This window comes from Tachysurus fulvidraco, chromosome 15, assembly GCF_022655615.1.
Source record: "Tachysurus fulvidraco isolate hzauxx_2018 chromosome 15, HZAU_PFXX_2.0, whole genome shotgun sequence".
NCBI lineage: Eukaryota > Metazoa > Chordata > Actinopteri > Siluriformes > Bagridae > Tachysurus > Tachysurus fulvidraco.
In genome coordinates this window covers 16,847,793-16,869,506 of record NC_062532.1, presented here as the reverse complement: position 1 = coordinate 16,869,506, position 21,714 = coordinate 16,847,793, and the positions used below count along the sequence as shown (strand labels likewise).

The following is a 21,714-nucleotide window of genomic DNA, read 5'->3' as shown; positions in this document are numbered from 1 at the left end:
GAATACCAGTATATCTGTCCATCCATTTTCTGTACCGCTTATCAGTATAGTGACAACCCAACACACTGCACATCAGAACACACTACAGACATTTTATACATTCCAATCAGCTTCTAACACAAGTCTTTGGACTGAGGGAGAAAACTGGAGCACCAGGAGGAAACCCTCAAGACACAGGGAGAAAATGCACACTTTGAACCCATATAGTGGATGCAGGAATCAAACCTCAAACCTTAAATTCCAAACCACAAAGGCATCATGCCCCCAGAACACAAATTCAGTCAGTCCAATCCAGACAAGTCGAGTCGAGTCAAGTCTATTTCTTTTCATATATCACAGCTTGTTAGTAAGCTGTGATCAGAACAAGGGCTCAGCTTTGTCGACTGGTGTTTGAACTCGGACTGGAGACATTCTGATCAGTAGCTCCAGAACATTTACACTGCAGGTTTCCAGCTTATGCACAAACCACTAAATTTCTCTATCTTAATATGATAGAAACTTGCTCTAATATCTTTTATATCAATTTTTATTTTATTCCTGATGCAGATTATAGCTGTATATATTTATAGCAAATCAATCAATATAATCAATATAATATCATTCCCAATATAATCTAACCTTAAAAAAAAGGGACTGCATAGGTATTCATACCCATTGCTGTAGAAGACACACAATTCATATAACAATCAGTTATTATATGGTTACAATTGTTATATTGTAATTAAAAATTATTACAATCTAAAAATTAGTTAAATGTACACTGAAAACAGCATGTTCAAGTGATTGAGTTGAGTTATATTTACGCAATTTGAGTTTCATACAGTACATTCAACATGATTTCATCATGTATTTTCAAAGCACAGAATAAACAACGATGAACTCCAAAAGTTTATTGAACACTATATTTCCCATCAATGCCAATGTACTTGTGGGAATTTCCAATGTTATTAGTAGATTTAGCGACTAGAAACTTTCTTCAATTAAATTTAGCGTAAGCAATGAAATAAGTTTTGATGAGTAACCGTACGTAATACGTATTTCTCTTAAATCTGACTGATCACATATTCTGTCAAACGTTTTTACATTGTATTCAACCTTTGTGCTATTAAAGTGCTCTCTGATCTCAGTATGAACACACACACACATCTGGAAAGCTTCAGCACTGGTTAGAGTTCATATCTAATTGAACAGCATCAGGAAGTCCAAGACCAACTGAAACAATCTGGGACAAAGTTCTGGAAAAGTATTACGCACTAGTCAAAGATACACACAAGTGGCTAAATTTGAAGGAACGGGAGAGAATTATACTGTATCTCAGAGTAAATGGTGATATCATACTGATTTCTTATTTTCTTGATGCCCCAAGTATTTGTTTATACTGTAAGCCTCTAAAATTTGAAGGTGATCTTCAACCAATAAAATGCTATGTATGATTATCCCAACAGTATCCTGACTCATTTTATATCAGACTTGCAGCCATAAAATTATTATTGATTAATGTCCCATAAGTCAGTCCGCCAGCATAATGGAACACCAGTGTACTGGGAAAAAAGATTAAAACTGTGTGCTATATTCTTGCTATATTACCTTCCCAGCAAAGTTGATTAGAATGGTGGAATGTACTGATAGTCTGAGGTCTAGTGAGTCAGTGTCAGGATGTATTCATTGATAAAAACTTTAAAGAAATTCTGGAAGTAACTCTGGATAAAGCATCTGCCAACGGGCATTACTGCAAATGTAAAAATTTATGACCAATGTAGGGAATTACCAAGTGTTTTTCAATACTTATACACACCACTCTACATTCCAGTTGTAAAATATTGGGAGTCTGATACCGTAGACAAATGAAAAACGGACATACATTTTTATTCCTTTTTCATCCTCTGTGAAAAATTAGGGGATTTGGACAATTAGACTCATCTGTAAGTAGGTTCTCTGGTATGAATATTGGTCATTAGTTTTTTCATGCGTAATCAACGCCTGACATTCATATGTAATCAACGTCTGATGTTCCTGTGCCCCACCTGTAATTTACATGTAACTGTAATGGGGGAACCATATGGCTGATTAAATTGTGCCTATGCCCCGCCCGTAGATAATATAATGGCCTGTCTGTAAAGCAATCAACTGATCAATACACAGGATGGTCCTTCTGTCCTGTCCATTGTAAGTTCTCCAGTAGAAGGTCCTAACTGTATTTGTCTGTTGGTTGAAAGCCATATGTTTCCAGATATAAAGTCTGGTTTGCTACACAAACATCTTCAACAAATGCTTCCCCCCCCCTAAACGTGGTCCAGCTTACTTTTCTTTTACACAATAGAAGCATTTTGGTATGTTGGCAAGCCACCCAATGACCGTGCAGCAAAATTCAAGGAAAATCTAACACTGGAAATTCAGTTGTTTGAATTGTGGTCCTAAAACTACAGGTGCCATTGTTATTGGTTTGAAACCAGTCACAATTTGGTGACAGTATCAATAAAATTTTTGTGGTTCTTGAACCACTTATTTTCCACAGGAAACAGGAACGGTTCCAGCTTACATCAACAACCTGGGCAGAGGTCTGTATCTGTTAACTAGGCATAAGGCATAAATGCCTCACAGGTTGGCATGTTTACACAGATTTAAATGTATCAAGAAGACTTCAGCATTATAGAAAGTAACCTTTATTTTGGTGAACTACCAGATTCTTGATTGCTAAGACATTGCTACACTTTTTTTAAGCTAGCAAATTAATTTTAGCTACGTTTCCCTGGGCAGAACTCATGTAAAGGGGCCTTTTGCCTAAAGCATGAACACTGTAGCACAACCACATGTTCCCCTTCGTATTAATTATTAAATCTCCAGTCCAGCAGCAAACAGATGGCAGAGATCACTGCTAGCTAGCTTGGCATTTTGCATGTGTGTGGCACTGTATGTGAATATGAGGTGTGCATGTATGTGTGTAGGGGGTACTGAACATCCTAGTCATATGTGCAAGTGTCCAAGGCTCACTTCATAGAACCTACCTGTAATAACCAGGTTTGTTCTAATTCACACACAAAAATCTGAAAAATGCTACAAATGTCTAAACCATACATGGCTAGATACAGCTAGTCGACAAAGCTTTCTGTTACTCATGATACAAGAAGTAGGCAGTTCTTAGGGAAAATTAATGATCTCTGGTAGCTTTGTGGATGTATGTGTGAACATAGCATAACAGATAGACATTTCTACTTAAAGTACCTACTTAAAGGTACTTACAACAACAAGTTCTTCAAATAAAAACAATTAAAAGACATAATCTGCTCTGAATTAATCACAGTTTTTTTATGCTCAATGTACACTTATGATTTAATTAACATATGTAAAATGTTTTGTTATGCTTTACATCTAAGATTATTCTGAGTTATTTTGTTTTGTTTTGTTTATATAAAGTTTATATCTGGAAAAAACTGACTAGATTCCATTCTGGAGAAAAAATTCAAAAAAAGAAACAGACAAATAATAACCTAGCTGATTCTCCAGGGACAAGCTGGAACAGAGCCATGCAATCAGTTCACCCATTTTGTTTCTAGAGGAAAATATCCAAGGTAAATCGAAAAGTCAGAGAGATGTGACATGGTGGATTTACTTGCTTTTCCCCATCGTATGAGAAGCGGCTTTCAAGCAAACAAACTATAGTATAAGTTCTTAGACCAAAACATAGACTTCTGTAAATCAAACAACACAAGCATTTTTGGATGAAAGCCTACGCTGCTTTTGATAGTAATTTTCTCATAATTATCTTAGAAATGCTCAAAACAGATGATAAATGTTTATTGTATTATTCTATTTAATCAATAGATACTGTCACCAAGTAGCTTTATATAATGTAAAAATACATACGTATTTCTGAAAATTAGGCTCTCTCATGACATCATTCTTTAAGGGTCAGCAATGTTTTTGTGCAAAAATTGTTTGCTAAAATAAAGCCAAATGTCTGGTTTTGTGTAATGATCTCATTTACTATTTTAGACTAGAGAAGAGCTGGCTAAAAGCTGACATTTAAAGTACATAATGTAGTATGGAATTTGAATTTTGCATTCATGCTCCATCTCGGTTATTCTCTAATCTTTCAGCTGTGACAAAGACACCCTTTAGATCATTTTAATGTAATATGTAAGCCAGAAGCCAGCACAGTTCTTTGCCATTTCGAATCCAACATCACTGACAACTAATAAAGCTCTTAATACAGTCTATCACTGATGAATTGACTCAGCCACATTATGGCTAGAGGAATTTTTTATAGAATTTATATAGAATTTATACAGAAATTTATGGAGTGCATTAATGACCAACGCCTCACCGGCTTAACTTAAATTTCGTTCTACTTTTACCTACTGTATGTCTCGCTTTGTGCACATGCTGGAGCAGGTTTGGGTTCCTTTAAGTTAGTTGCTTAGAAATCTTAATGCTATAGCTCACAATTGTGTGCTCCTAACTCTGTGGCAACAAATTGGGGAGGAAACACAGATGTGCATGAAGGTCATGCAAACACATATTTTTGTTTGTATAATGTAGTTATTGTATAATGTAGTTATTGGATTCTGTTATGGACTTGAATGGAAGTTGTCTCCAGTGTCAACATTTGGTAATGTCAACTTGTTATCCAACATGAGAAAGTCTCCAGAAAAGGGCGGATTCTGGTTTCTCGACCAGATGACAAGCAGAGAATTTTTGTCTTCTTAACTTCTTCTATAACGTAATGGAGGTGAAAACTTGATGTAAGGGTTAAGGTATAATGTCAGGCTTATGGATTAAATTTAAGGTCTAATGTTAGGGTTATTGTTTAGGGTTATGGTTAAGGTTTAAGGTTTAATGTTTAGGGTTAGGGTTAACATTTAAGGATTAGGGTTAGGTTTATGGCCCAGGTGTTTGATGCTAGGGCTTAGGGTTAGGGTTTATTGTTAGTGTATGATGGATGTTTTACAATAGAAAATATATGTCATTCTTTAATCAAAATTTTGTTTAATTTGCATAAAATTCTTGCTAATTTGTTTTATCATTGATCAACAGGTTTTTTTTTATTTAAATCCATTATATTTCTAAAACTAACAAAAGCTAAAGGAAATAAAAACAGTGTAATCACCAACCATATTGAGGAAATGATTGTCTGACTGAAGCACCTTCATATTCAGCTTAATAAAAGTTTTACAGTCACTAGTTTCTGTAACTTTGCTAGTAACATATTCATCTAACTTTATTATCACTTAAGCCATAAACACTGGGAGATGAAGGCTGAACATTCAATTTGCATGTTAAGGGCAGACATCAGAGTTCATTCTTATTCAAATAAACTACAGAAAAATACAGCTCACAATAAAAAAACACACAAATAAAACACAGCTCATTAAGAAAACAGGAACATCATATAACAAAGCATATATCAAAAATTTACTTAACTATTTACTATTAGGATGTAGTCTACTGTAGTTTAAAATAGATGCTTTGTCGATATTTAGCTTTGACTCGCTATAAGATGTTAGCACTGTTTATGCTAAAATGTGAATAGGATACACTGGCCTATAATGCTGTTATAGCAATAACTGCCTTGTATAGGACAGCTTGAGAGATTGCTTGAAAATCACCCTCATGCCCTTGTTTGAAGTGATAGAGACGGTATTCCCTGCCACTCGTTGTATGGGAGCACCGATCTGCAAACAAGTGTGACTATGCCAAGCCAACAGCTGGGTGTAATGGCCTACTAGGTGGAGTGAATAGCAGTTGAAGCCCACCCTCCTGTTATAGAACTGAAATTTAATAGAGCGAACGCGGAACAGCTTCTTGCTTTTAAGATCCTCCATACGGACAGCTTCCTGCCATGCCTGCTTAAACGCTCACTTTGAAAGCAGATAACAACAGAGTGGAGCACAGAATGCAGAAGAGGTATACATTATTTATTTCCTCTTCTTACCACTTGTGCTGATGGCAGCTGATGAATAGTACAAGAAAACAGTACCTGTGCTGCATCTTTGCTAAAATTTGACTCCTCGATATCTTGCCATTTTATAAACTCAAAGCCCATACACATGAACCATTATACTGTGCTGCGCTTCATGACTTCATAATGTTTAAAAAAATATATCAACTCAATTTAATGGCATTTGGGACACAAATACAAAAGATTTTGAACAAAATAATAAGATGTAATATTTTAAGTAAAATTGTGCGATATATGATTTGATTAGGAAATAGCTGTGGCATTTTTTAGAATGAAGTTGTGATATATGGAGAAAAAAATGAATGCTTGATGATTAGAAGAAAAAAAAAACGACAGTCAGAATAGTTTGAGAATAACTTAGTAATATGAGAAAAAGTTCAAGTACTTTCAGAATAAATCCAGAATCAGAGCAATGTTTGTGTGTTAAAATGAGGGACAGTGAAGTTTTGGTAAAGTTATTATTGATTTTTGAATTATTTCTCAAATCTTTAGTCTCAAAACAAACAAAAAAAAGCTGTCTTAAAACTTCGAGAATGTGTGTCTTTGTGTTTTCATCTACATGATGCTACATGACATGCTAGTATGATTAATTAAATTGCAAGCATATTAGCTTGTATAAATGGCAATGCACAACAGTAGTACAACAACAAAAAAACATGCCGCTTATCCTGAGTTGATAGAATGAGGAAGTTGGAAATGGGAATGTGGCTTGATTAAGTTTAAATGTGCTTTTACGCCTCCTGTAATACAAGTAGTATATTTTTAGAAATAAGAGCCTGCATTATTGCATCATTAAACTACTACTTAAAAGATGTTCACTACTTAAATGTCTGGACGTATTCCAGCCCTTTAACAAATAATTATATCTTAACATTCCACTAAATCCTGTTACTTTTATGGGATAGTGGAAGTCATTGTGTGCAGGTCTCTACCTCTTCATTGAGAATCTCCTGACACTGAGAATAGTTTCCCTTCTTCGCCCAAGTTCCATTGGCCAGACATTCTCTGTAGACGTTATCTGAAAAATCAAAGAAACAAAACATTTCTGTTGTTAGACATTTCTAGATGTGTGGGAGTAACACTAAATGTCAACAAAGTCATAGCATTTTGCTGAAAACTACAACAATGTACAGCTAATACAGCTTCTTTGTTAACCCTTTCACTACCATTGAAATAGACCTTACGGATATTTTCAGTCAGTGTTAACAAATACATTTTGTTATGGCTACAATTATGATATAAAAAGGACTTTGTTTTTATATCAGGAGTCAGGACTCTGTTGGCTTTCAGTGTGAGACGTGTGTTTTTCCATCTGTTTATAATCTCTCACTCACTCACTCATTTTCTACCGCTTTATCTGAACTACCTCGGGTCACGGGGAGCCTGTGCCTATCTCAGGCGTCATCGGGCATCAAGGCAGGATACACCCTGGACTCCAGCCACACATCGTATTTCTCACGCAGAAAAACCTTTTGACAATTTATCATATATTTAATATGCCGCAGCGCCCAAAATGTATCAGTCCGCACCGCTGTGTCTATGGAACCGGGCAGGAAGTTCTTAGTCGAGCCTGACACTTATCAGCGTATCAAAAAAAAAGAGGCTACACAATAGCCAATCAGAAAATAGCATTACCTGGGTAAGATTTAACGCAACAACCAATTAAAAAAAACATTCATTAGCAAGGATATTTTCAATGGTCAAAACAAAACAATCATGTCCCTAAAAACGGATGGGTTTGAGCCAAACTGTTTTACATGGGAGCAACATTACAAATGATGAGTCCAAAAAGGCAACGAACACTTACAATGACCAACACCGGTCATAATCTCTCTCTCTCTCTCCTTCTCTCTCCCTGTCTCTCTCTCGCTCTCTCTCTCACACACACACACACACACACACACACACACACACACACACACACACACACACACACACACACACACACACACAAATTAATAAATGGAAATTAAACAAATACTTTGTATTTGGTTAAATTGCGGTCAGTGATCCTTAGCAAACACAACACCCCCAGCATTATTTTTATTTTTTTTGCGGGAGGGAGATGTCACGCTTACCTGTCTTCAAAACTTGAGAGCCCTGTGTACTGTATGTTAACATATATTATGTTCATTCAAACAGAACTGCTAATCAATCAAAGTTAAAACATTAAAAGCTCAAACAATCAGGCAAATAGAGAAAAAAGGGATCAAAAACTGAGTCTACAGTAAACTACAAATGAAATCAGGAATTAATACTCAAGAGTTGCTTACTTTAAGGAAATGTAAAGTAAATAAAGTGCTTACTGAAAGTGAGTGTATATGTGTATAGTTTATCACTTTTATTTCAATTAGTTTAATCTTTCAATCTTCTCTTCTATCTTCTAAGTAGAATGAGGAACCAAAATCGAAATGATAGGGTTTTTAAACCACTGCTATGTCAGGTTTTGGGTTTTACCATCAGATAAATGAGGAAGAAAATTGTGTGGTTATTTAAAAAAGTACTGCTTGTCAACCGGTTCATATAAAACTTGCTTGCATATAAATACGACGAATGAATGAATGAATTGACTTTGAAGGCACCATGATAAACAATCAACAGCAATGGTACGACCGTCAACAACAACAACAACAAGAACAACACTTGCTGCAAAGTTCATAGCCAAACCCATATACATCTGACCACATTTAAGCACTTGCAAAGTCAACAGACTGAAGCATGGTGATAGATATACAGCCATTTCAAATTAGGAATGAGTGTTGGGGTTAAATCGCTGTAAAATGTGCTCAAGGTGCAGTGTGAAATCTGGAACAGGCTGTGTTTCAATACACATGTGGGAAACTAAAGCACTAACTTTGTGAAGAGAGGAGTCCTGGAATCCTAACTGATATCTAGACATTTTGACTACAATCATGTTTTACACTATTCCGCTCCATTTTTGTAATGTAATTCGAGAGTAGTGTTTAGTGTTCGATCTGAAAACCAAGTAGAAGTACACTTTATTTACACATACACTAATATGTCAAGGTTTCTTCCTTTACCATTTTAAGGGAGTTTTTCCTTGCCACTGCTGCCTGAGTCACCTCAGACTTGCTCATAGGGGAATAAATACATACACATTGTGAACTATATATATCTAATAATAATCTTGAATTTTTATTCTGTTAATTCTTTTTCTTTAATTATTCCTTATTTCTTTTATTATTCCCTATGTTTACCTTCTGCTCTATGTTTATGTTCTGTAAAGCTGCTTTGAGACAATGTCTATTGTAAAAAGCACTATACAAATAAACTTGAATTGAATTGAATTAATACATTTAGCAAATTCTTTTATCCAGAACGATTTACAGACTAGGAAGTAAAAACAAGGATGATTCACTTATTCCACCTGACAAAGGAAGCTTATGTAGTGGAAAAGGGGGCGAGCCTACTGAGTACCGATACTGGATGAGAAAAAATGTTCAAGATGGCTGACAACACTGTGGTGAAGCGACTGTAACCGCCTCGCATTATGTTAAATTGACATCGACTGGGAAAATACTTATAATTACTGTACAGTTAGACAAAAAACCATTAGAGTTCTATTTGATGCTATGACCCTTCTAAATCTCATACACTAGAGTACATAGTATGTAGTATGTTGTATGACGTTTGGGTTTTCCATATACTGCATTGAATATACATTTATAATTTAGTATTGTAAGTGCAAACATCCTGTGTTTCCTGGTTACTTGCTGCTGGAGTACAGGATCAGGGTTTCTGAGGTAATGCTTACTTCAAGCTCTTCAGCAGCTGCAGCCTAAGCCGGCATCCTGACACTAAAGAAGATTTATCTTTATGCATTGCTTCAGCCAACATTCCAGGCGGGCTGCGATCAATACATGACCTCATGATATTCTGAGCACTTCTCAGACAATGCATCGATATTCGATCTGACGTGCTAAAAATAGCCCAGAACAGCTAATGCTTTCTGTACCCACGCAGGTAGGCTGATACCGAAACCGTTACCCATTAGCTCACACCTCCAACAATCTTCTCCTGTGGTGTCTTTGGTTTCTGTGGTTCTGTGTTACTGTGCATCCACGTGGGTTTCCATGGAGATGTTTAACGTAAGCAAGTGTGGGTGAGAAAGCAATGTGTGGTAGTGACACCAAGGAGGAAAAAAAAACATGTTTAAACGTCTTAAAAAGAAGAAGTGAATGGAGAAGTGGGTGGAGTCTTGGGATTAGTGTGAGGTTATGACATCGAGGAATTGATGTCTAAAGTTACACAGCATGTTGTGAGAACAGCACAACATTAGCGATTAGGATCCCCCCCTTCTCTCTCTCTCATATCACTTGAAACAAACTTCATGGAACATTCATAGTTTTTCAGAGCAGCAGGACAGCTGTCCCTCAACAAAAAAAAGAAACAACATCCAGCACTTACTGTATAAACAGGAAATGCACTCTTACCCAAAGGTTTCTTTGGATGAGTACCATTTCTAGTTTTCTCAAGAGGTTTTCAATGGAACATTTCATAAACTAGAGAAAAAAAACCATGAAGATCCGTGTTGGATGGTATGCCAGATTTACACTATTTAATTTGTTAAAATGGAAACAGATTGTAAAATACACACACAGAGATGCAGCTAATGTGCTAGGAATGCTAAATGCCTAGCTATATGGAGCTAGGGAGCTAGTAGTCTTTACTCAATTAGCTGTTTCAAGGATTTAGCAATTACTATTTTTTTTGACAGAATATATTCAGATTTTAATGTCAGACTTTAATGTCATGAAGATATGAATAGAACTGTGTCTGATTGGCTTAAAATTCAGTGAGAATTTTTTTAACTTTTGCTATGGTATAATCTGAGGAAAAGGATACAGTGAAGTGTTGAGCCAGATTCATTAAAACTTTCTACCAGTACATTGTTCCATTCCTGGCAGAATGAAATTGACTTATCTGACATTTTTAATCAGTATTAAGAAATGAATTCTTTTCTGGCCTCAAGTCTGATATAAGATGAGTCAGGACTTTTGGCTTTCAGTGTGAGATGTGAGTCAGGACTCTGTTGGCACCTTCACATTTGAGATGGTTATGAGAGCAGAAATTGGTTCGATATCATAATTTACTTTGAAGATAGAAACATTTGTGTGGAAAGAAACACATTTTAATTATTATTATTTTTATTTGTGTTGAGTGTTTACTTTCAAAGACATTAAACTTGTGAAGTGTGACATGATGAAGAAATTAAATGCTGAATATAAATATAAAATAAATATTAAAGAATTGTCATTTTTTTTGTCTTTTCGAAAAAAGGATATAACAGTGTAATTAGTTAAGTCACATGTTACAAGGTTACATGTTACAGGTTAAGTCACATGTTACAAGCTGCTCTATGTCTACAGTGGAGTATGATGATGATGATGATGATGTCTATAGTCATGTATAATGTCACAGACGTTGGAATGCCTTCATACATGTTTCCCACATGAACACCACATTAACAAATTTCATCTATGCTGAACACACCTCAGTTTTAATCTTAAAAGCCCTTGATGTAGGACTTGTATCCATGCAAGCTGCACTTAATAACCAAGCAAACGTCACTTTGCTTGGTTATTTAAAAAGCTCTTTTTAACATCATGTGTATTTCATTATTATTATTATTATTATTATTATTATTATTATTATTATTATTATTATTATTATTATTATTATTTTTATTTTTTTAGGTTGGTCAGTACTTGGTTCTGGTCAGGTTTCAGTAGAGAAAAGAGTGCATGCTTAGAGCACATTCTTTTCCCACAGGATATCATGTAACCATTAATGACATGTTAGTTTAGGCAGGAATTGTATTACCTGGGTTGGTTATTTTATAGACACCCATTTCATACAGAGTATATATATATATATATATATATATATATATATATATATATATATATATATATATATATATATATATATATATATACACAGACGCACTGTAACAAATGACTAACATGATGGGTTTGGAACTAAAGAACTAAAATCCCAGAGACACTCTGGTAATAATTACATTACCGCACCTCCCAATGTAAACCTAATCTAATCCAAATAGGGATTCACTCCATCCTGTGCTTCAATAAAGAACAGCTGTGTTAAAGTGACCTGACTGAGCTAGCTTTGTAAAAAGCTTAAAGTGGTGTACAGAAGTATATGGATATGTCAGGTTATGCAACACTAAGCCTGTCTGTCTTTCAAAGAAAAAAAAAAGAAAAAAAGAAGAAGTTAAAAACATCAAGGCACAACGTATGTTTCATTTTTTGGGGTTTCATTTTACAACTTATGTTATCTTAAAGGTGATTTTTAAGGGTTTAAATTCAAAACTTTTTTGAACCCTTAACCCTAAGTTATCTCACCTTAACAGACATTTACAATCAGCATAAACAAATTAATTATTTAATTGCTGCGAGTCTGATTTAAAATCGGTCAGGACACTGTTGGTTTTCGGGGTGTAAAGGTGTATCATGACTCTGTGTTAATCTGCAACTTAGCAGGACAATGCTGTTACAGACATAAAAACAGACTAATATTACAACTGCTACATTTTAATAAAATAACATTTAAACCCTATAATCAGACCTTGCATTATACAAGCAGGACCAAAACAAGTGGAAGCTTTAATTTTTAATCTCAGGACACCACAGTGTGTCATTTGATCTGCCTATTTGATTTTGGCCCAGGATTTACTCCGGAAGCTCTTCCTTACACAACCGTCCCAGTTTATCTGGGCTTGGGACCAGTACTAAGAATTAACCCCTCAGTGGCCTGGTCTATTCCCTGCCCAAAAATCCTGCCCCTGGACCACCAGGAAATGTAATACTTTTATATAATTTGGCCAAAAAAAACCAAGATGGAAAAAGCAGGAATGAGCAACAACTACTATAGACAGACACGGAGCATATAGTGTGAATGACCTGAATGTGCTCTTATACTATGAATGTAATGTGTCTGTGTGTATGTGTGTGTTTATGTTGGTTTGTTCCACAACATCCTTATTATGCCAGCAATGAGACCTTGTGACATAATGCATTGCTCAGCTGTAGTCGTGTCATTGTTCAGCCTTTAACATACCTGTACATAATACTCTAGCTCTCCTGTCTTATATATTATCTAATAATATAATCTGGTCTCTGGATAAATTTGGTTCCAACTGAATTACATTTGGATTTTTGTAAATACTTATTTACAATCTATGAAAACTAACCTGTTCAGACATTTTAAGGTCTAAGATGTAAACCCAATCGTCAAACCAATGATACTACAAAGACGGAATCTGTGAATCCTGTAATGTGTGTCCTCGTATCATCATGACTGAACATGGCTCAGAAGAATGGGACCGTTTCTTAGCGAGTAATTACTTGAAGTGATGAAAATATGCGCTGCTGATTAAAGTGATGCATTACCCACTATGCACTCATCAGAAACGTGTCTCTGTGCTGCACCACCCACACACTGTTCCCTCTTCTCACACAATCAGCTCAGCCTTACACACATACACTGCATAACATCCAGAGAGAATAGACTACAGTAGACAAGGCCCAGTGGAGAAACCCCAGTGGAGTGGGTTATCATTTATTTCTTTATCATACTGCATGGAATGTGTGTGTGTGTGTGTGTGTGTGTGTGTGTGTGTGTGTGTGTGTGTGTGTGTGTGTGTGTGTGTGTGTGTGTGTGTGTGTGTGTAGGTGTAAATGTGCATCGTCCTACAAAAAAAGGGGGGGACTTGGATTATTTATGTTTTCAAGGTGCTTTTGTTTCTGTTTGGTCTGCTCTCCTTGTCATATCATTGGCTTGTTGTCTGATTGTGTTCAACTGTTTTATGTTAGTTCTTGACCTAAAAAGTGACTTTTTTTTTCTCTTATACATCTCTTATATTCATCATTTTTCTTTACTAAGTCTTACCATCCTTTGGTTTTAAAAACACCTAAGATCAAATGGCTTGGTTTATGAATTTGCTAGTTTTTCATTCTCTGTGTTTTGACCCTTAAGAATGTTCTAACATCCCAACACCACAAATGCAGGGATATGACAACATTCCAGGAAGGTATATCACTGTACTGGTGGGGAAAGTATGCTACCTGGAAAAAGTATGCCAGTGGTCGTATTCCTTTCTAAATCCCTTGATATGTTAATAATAATTTATTTGTTTTTCCCATAGGTATGAAGCTTATGCACATTTACTGTAAGGTGGAATGGCGATACAGCTTAATGTGGAATGGTGATACAGTTTAAGGCTGGTTTGTCTGTTCAACTCATTTGCTACCTTAAACAACAACAACAACAACAACAAAATTAATATAGCAATAAAATAAATGGTGGAATGGTGATACAGCTTAAGGTGGATTTGGTGATACAGTATAAGGTGGAATGGTGAAGTAATGAAGCACTTTGGAGAGAAACTGACCCACTGCTTCATGCTGGCTATATAACCCCAGCCTGAGTAAATACCAGAGTACGCTACCATGTTTTATTACTTACATAACATATACAGTATTCCATCACCTGTCTCCTATAATAACACTGTTAATATTAACTACTCAAAAATACAGACATTTTGAAAGGGTAGAGCAGAGGGTAAGGAAAAAACTCTAATCATTCTGCAGCAGTATTTAATTATCTAATCATTTTCATCATTTGAAGTTAGATCTAAGCCTGTAACTATGTGGAAATCATCCATCTCACAGAGACAAAGAGAGACTAGATGTGGATACTCACCCTGCAACTTCTAAATAAAACTCTTTTACAATTTGACACCTCAGACCACAATGAATAAGGCATCTAGTATTACTTCAGCAATGATTCTTTAATTAATTCCCTTTTCCTATTTAAATAAGACACGTATGTACACTGAAACACACACATACACACAGCCTTAAAGTCCCTACACATGGGTCTTATCTGTCAGATCACAAAAGCAGCCACAGCTATTTCCGTCCTTATCTACTCACACCAGGGACTCGGTCATCTACAATGGTGTCCGTAACTGCACAGTGCACACACACACACACACACACACACACACACACACACAGCAATAACTGCTCTGGCTATTTGGCTTCTGATGCAATCAAAAGGTCAGAAGAAGGGTCTTTCTGCTCGTCGCTAAGTGATGTACCAGCTAAATGTGCATGAGAGTGAGATGTTTTTGTGTGCTACAGATTTGCTAATGTACTGTAAGTTATAATGAAAGAACAAAGTTGGAAGACCCTTAAAGTAAGAAGGTAAGTCTGGTCAAAATTAGCCAGAAAAGAAAATCAAAAATGATGTTAAATTAAATAGTTAAATAATTAAATATAATATTAAAAATAATGAAATAATTGAAATTAAATATATTTTTTTACATGGATTATAAAAATGGTGCAATGGTCATTATACATTAAAATTCTGTTTCTTAAAAAATGCCACGTTTTTGGAAAAATCAAGCAAAACATTTAGTTTCGGCATTTCTATGCTGGAATAATCCCAAAATGATTTGCATTTACAAAAAACTATTCATTCCCAAGACTCACTCTTGCTTCAGTGGGTAAACTCACTGTAGATTTGGATCTAAGAACCGGTTAATTGGCAATTGGCACCTGTCATGTGATTGACAAGCACAAACTCATTTTCCAGTTGTATGTCTATATATCTGGTTTCTCTGATACCTTAAATAAATAAACAAAAAAATTCAATATAACAAAAAATAAAAATAAAAAATACAAAGAAATGATTTCACAACATATTAAATTTTATTTAAAAAAAATTAAGTAACTGAAAAATCTATTTTATTTTTACTTTTTATAAGCAAACAAACAAACAAATATTCTTCGAAGATGGTCCTATTTTTTCTCATGAAACAGGAAGTGCTCTCATATGATAGGAGGACAAATCATAAATTTTAAGCATGTGTAATATTTACACTGACTTTGCAATGGTATCATGTCTGGCATGAATTAGTGAATTAAACTCAATGATGCCCTGATTATCCAGTAGCATTTTACTAAAAACATTTAATAGACAGAATATGAGTCAATCTTTCCTTTTGGTTCATTAATTGGTGCTGGACTCACTGGTGGTGTTGTAGCGGACACCCAAGAAGGTCTCAGGGCACGGCCGTGCTACTATCTCCCCCGCGCTGCTCCTGGGCCAACAAGTCCCGATGCCATCTATAGATATATTACAGAATAAACCTGAGAGAGAGAGAGAGAGAGAGAGAGAGAGAGAGAGAGAGAGAGAGAGAGAGAGAGAGAGAGAGAGAGAGAGAGAGCAAGTCAGTGATTTATGGTGTGGCCTAAACATTATTTATGAATGCTCCTGCCTATGGGGAAATTTTCCCATCTTTTTCCTGCGAGAATGTCATTTTCACAAGCATGTAATTTAGTTCATCTGTGCTGAAGTGTATTTTTTTCTGCAATGCAAACGCAATTCATGTGAATTAGATTTTGCTCCAAAAGCCTCAGACCATTACAAGTCATGACCCAAGAAAACAATACAGAAATGAATTTTGTAGAAATATTATGTATACAATATCATCCTCTGTATTCTGTGACAGCGATGCCTTTTTAATGCCTTCATCCACCTCCTTTTTTGAGAACAATTTTTATTGAAACGACAGCGATCTTGTCCTCTGAGTCCATGTCTCCCTTTGAGATTCAATATTACCGCTTAGTCAGCCCTGTATCTGCTATGCACAGCAGAGTGTGAAATACCTTTTAGCTCAGATCTGCGTCTTATATAACAATGTTTCGTCTGCAGTCTCGATAGGGTGAGTTTCTTGATGGGTTTTTAATCATTTGCGACTGGTACATCTAATAGGATTCCAGGTCGAATCACAGCACTGTTGTACTGATGTACATTTTTGTACAATACAGCTTTGTGAGAAAGTTCTGTGAGTGCTTGTTACAGGGTTTCTCAGTCATGGTGAAGGCATGCATTGAGATGTTGACATCAGGTGAAAGTGTGAAGGGTTTGGCATTGCAAGTCAAATCTCCAACGAACTGCTTAGTACTTACTAGGAATCCATTTTGGATACAAACAAAATAATTGCTCCAATTTATCAAAAGTGTTCAGTGAGGTTTGGTCAGACTAGTCATCTTTTTCCATAACAACCTTGGCAAACTATGTTGCAGGTATATATTTATACTAGAACCTGTTTTAAGGTTCTAAAGAAACATGTAAGTTCCAGTAAAGGGAAACTGTAACGCTACAGCACACAAAGACATCATCTATAATTGTGGGTGATCCAGATTTTTGACTACAGATTGATATATGGCTGTCACAAAATACTGTACATTGTGGTTTTAACCCCAGAAAGAAAGACGTTAGGAGGTTCTGTGGATTATTACCCTCTTCCAACATATTTTCAGACATACAGTAAGACATTGTGTTTCTCTTCATTAATCTTCAACAAAGTAAAGGATATACGGTGGGTGGGTGGCAACCAGCAGGTGACCAAACTGAGAGAAAATCGCAATAGTGTGGAAACAATATGTTACATCAGGGAGCAGGGTTTTTCTTCAGATTCAAATGATTCCATTCTTTACACTTATTACTAAGCTGTGCTAAATTTAGCTGGGAAAAAAAATGTTTTAATTTTAATGCCTCCTCAACATGGAACAATTTAGAGGATGACATAAAGCTTGCTGTTCTTATTTTTGCTCGTTTCCATTTCTGGCACTAAAATGGTAAAGAACTGTATTTAGGCATGTTGGAAGTCTGTGGTATTTGAGTGTATATTAGTATGTATATGCTTTTATTTTGTTTTTACTTCTAGTTGTTGTTGTGTCTTCAAATTTTGATTTGCCTTTTGTTTATTTTTGTATTATTATGTTGCTTTTATGTCAATTTTATTGTTGTGTCTACAAATTTTGTTAAGCCTTTTGCTCCCTTACTGGTCAGAGTGACCTCACTCTTGTAGATTAGAGATTTAATCTGAGTGAGTTTTCATCCTGGTTAAATGAAGGTTAATACTACATTTACATCCTTATCCAGATTCACTATTTGTATTGTTGTATGACTTATCAGCTTTTTATGTAAATTGTTTTATCTATTATTTTTTTAGGGTTATGTGTTACTAAAACCTTGGAAGATGTTTATAGTTCTTATTATCTGCTTCATCAAATGTGTCCTAAATCCACCTGTGCTTTTCTTGACATGGATCCAATGCCCAAATTCTCGATCAGACCTTAAATGGAAGTTCTTCACGGGGAATTATACATGTGATATCTGGAACGCAACCCAGTGCCATGTAATTTCTCTACCCTGGATGTGAATAAAGGTGATTTTGTGCTTGGAGAAGCACTGTATTGCATGACTTCTCAAATTTCCTACTGTGTGAGACCGAAATAGACAGCAAAAGGAGAAAAGCAGAAGGAATACGAAAAAACATTGTATTAATCAGACGTGGAAATGTAAAGGATTTATGGCATACTGCTGGATAGCATGATCTACCACACAGCTACAAAAAGATGTTAAACTGCATGTCGACTGCCATGCTCTGTATAATTACTGTTCTTCCTTTAATATACTTTTATTTTGAGCCCGCTACATTCCCTTGTTGTTGGTGCGGTTAGAGGAATCGGTCGCTGCTGAGAATGATGTGGTTCGACCTGCGTCCCTGTTAATCAGAGGCAAGATAAAAAGCACAGCGTAATATATATGCAGAGAATTCGGAATAATTAAAGAGACTCAGAGATCAGAGGATCATACAAGGCAGTTCATAGAGTATAAATCAGAACAAAGATGAAAAACAAATCATATGCCAGCATTAGATTAAAAACAGATTTCACTTCAAATCTGAAAGAACTGAAAACATACACAACGCTGATTTATATGAAGGTGAAATCAATTATGGTGTGTAACAGCATAATGTTGATTATATTCGTTTATTATTGCATTAGTGTGTGGGTGTGGCACACGTATTGTTGGTGTCTTGTGACCATTGGTGCAGAGAACAATATAATTTGAAAATATTGGGAAAAAAGGTTAAAGTTTGAATAAATACAACAAAATGCTGCTGCAGTATCCAATTATTATTTTTTTTTTATTATTCAACTATTTTTTATTATATTTATCATCTTTACACTTGCTACCTGTTAAGTTTAGTATTGATTACAACCTACTGCCACTTACGTACAAATCTCTTAATGGTTTGGTTCCCATGTATCTAACTAGTCTTCTAACACGTTACAATCTTTCACACTCTCTGAGATCACAAAAGTCAGGACTTCTGGTTGTTCCCAGAATATCTACTGTAAGTCTACTAAAGGTAGTAGAGCGTTTTCGTATTTAGCTCCCAAACTTTGGAATAGACTTCCTAATAGTGTTTGGGGCTCAGACACACTTTCCTAGTTTAAATGTAGATTAAAAACTCATCTCTCTTAGTCAGGCATACACATAATACATCCCATAATATTGTGTACTTTAATACATCTGACAAAATGCGCATTATCATCTAGTGCTTGCTAATATTATGAACAGCATCTACGTTAATTCGTCTCAAATTTCTACCCATCCCGAGGCATCCAGAAATTGTACCAGCTCCGATTGTCTTACGTGGCATGAAGATTTTAGACCTCCACTGAGATGAGGCTGACTCAGTGAGGATCCTGAGACATCTAGAGATGTTCCAGCTGCAGTTAGACTCTGCTATATTAAAAAGAAGATGCCAACTTCATGTGGTCTTTGAGGACAACAACCTCCTCATCAATACAACATTTATCAGACTGTATATTTATAATCATACCATCCAGTGTCACCCATATTGCGCTATACAAATAAATTTGAATTGAATTCCCTTTAAAAAGCAAGTTTTATAGCAGCTCATGCAGTGCCTCTTTTAAAATTGGATGAAATACACATAACTACAGCTATGTTTTCTGCTTTTTGTACTGTATTGTATTGGATTGCATTGGAAAAATTTATATAAAAAAATAGATCATTACAGAAAGAGGATTCTAGCAAAACACAATTATATATTCACTTATATTCAATTCACTTCTGCATTTGCATTTCGTTCAAATTATACATTGCAGGTAGTATTTAGAGATAAGTTGAGAATTTATTTACAAAATCACATGCATCAGTATTCAGACCTAAGAATTATCTCAGGATTTTTATTTTTATTTTTTTTTGTTGAGGCTCAGGTGAGGCTCAGTTATTCAGTAACAATAAATGCATCTTTGAAGTGCAGTATTCAATCTAAGGTACTATCGTTCATAAAAACAAAATTTTAACCTAAAATTAATATTTTAAATGAGAATATAAACTAAAATTATTTCTTGCCATTTGGACAATAATAAATACATAAATATGACATTATGAAATAAATCATAAAATGAAAATGTCAAGTTTTCTGAATGACATTTAAAAAAACAATCGAAAGAAAACGAAAGAAAGCAAAGACATCTTCATTGTGTGAAATACTGAGCAGTATTTCTTTTACCTGCTTCTTCAACATTACACACCAAGGCTTTAGAACAACCTAAATAAGGAATTATTAAGTAAATATGCAGCACAGTAAGATTACATACTGTATGGTTACACAGTGGTGATTAGATATTCTGGATAACCGTACCTGTGGCATTGCTTGAGCTCGTTGTCTGATTCCATAGCATTAAGGTGCGAGCTGGAAAACAAACAAGCAAAAGAAATGTGTCATATAATTAAGTTGTTTTAGAGCATGGATATCACAAAAATACACAAAGTACATATAATCAAGAACCACTTGATATGCCACGTAATGGACTTGCTATGGTAACCTATACTACATGCTATGTACAATTCACACTCCATAAAACAGTAACTAATGGTCTTTTGGCCACTATTGTATGTGACCTTTAACAAAATAAATCTAAACAGCTGTTATAATAATATACAACATCTCAGGTCACATGGTGAGTATTTATTAATAAACAATACTTTAAAATATTGGGAACAGTTAAAAAAAAAATCAGGAAAAGGTCAAGAATATCAGAACAGGCCCAAGGTTAGGAATAGGTAAAAAATATCGGCAAAGAACCCCAAACAATACAAAATGTTGTGTAATACTCAGGTCAAAATCAGCACAGGTCCACAAGAGTGAACAGGGAGCTAGACAAATTCAAAGACCAAAAAAAAGTCCAAAATTGGAAAGTCACTGACACAAATAAATAGGCTTATTAACGTCACGGACAAAAGGAAAAGGGCGTACGGATTGCAACAAAGAACTCAAACCAGGGTGCTTTATAAAGTGCAAAAAAACAAACATCGTAAAATAATCAGAAGGCTGGTGAGTGTGGGTGCAGGTGGTTGCTGGGAGATGGAGTCTGGGGCTGCCAAGTTTGTTGGTTGCAGTGAAACTTTAGTTAGTGACTTTTATTTGTGGCTTGGCTTTATTCAGGAATTAAAACCATGTTAGAGACTCAAAAGCAGGGCTATTCAATTAAATTGTCACGGGGCCAGTTCATGAAAAGGATCCCAATTGAGGGCCCAGAGAGATCTGACTGGCAATAGGAGTAAACATTTAAACAATAAATATGGAAACATTTAGGCTGCGATCTAATGAGAGAATATTTTTTAGATTTGGTAAAAGCAGTAAAATCGGGTGTACAGTATATGTTGTCAGTGCAATACACATAGAGTGGTGGTGAGCTGAGCTGTGAGGATGAATACTGGTTTTAATGACATTCATGAGTGAGAATGACGATTCGCACGTGTAAGTAGAGCTAAAGTAGTAGAGTTTTTTTTTTTTGTGAAAAGACTGAAGG

The 21,714-nt window shown here is 35.4% G+C and overlaps 1 protein-coding gene across 1 annotated transcript in view; it reads right to left on the bottom strand.

Annotated features, from left to right (window-relative positions):
• The window catches only part of crhr1 (corticotropin releasing hormone receptor 1), a 133,788-nt gene that overhangs the window by 48,621 nt on the left and 63,453 nt on the right, over window positions 1-21,714 (bottom strand). The window contains exons 3-5 of the mRNA XM_027138956.2: window positions 20,544-20,594; window positions 16,039-16,158; window positions 6,892-6,977 (exon numbers count right to left, since the gene is read on the bottom strand). Coding sequence (XP_026994757.1) covers window positions 6,892-6,977; window positions 16,039-16,158; window positions 20,544-20,594 — 257 coding nt within the window. The remainder of the gene's footprint in view (window positions 1-6,891; window positions 6,978-16,038; window positions 16,159-20,543; window positions 20,595-21,714) is intronic.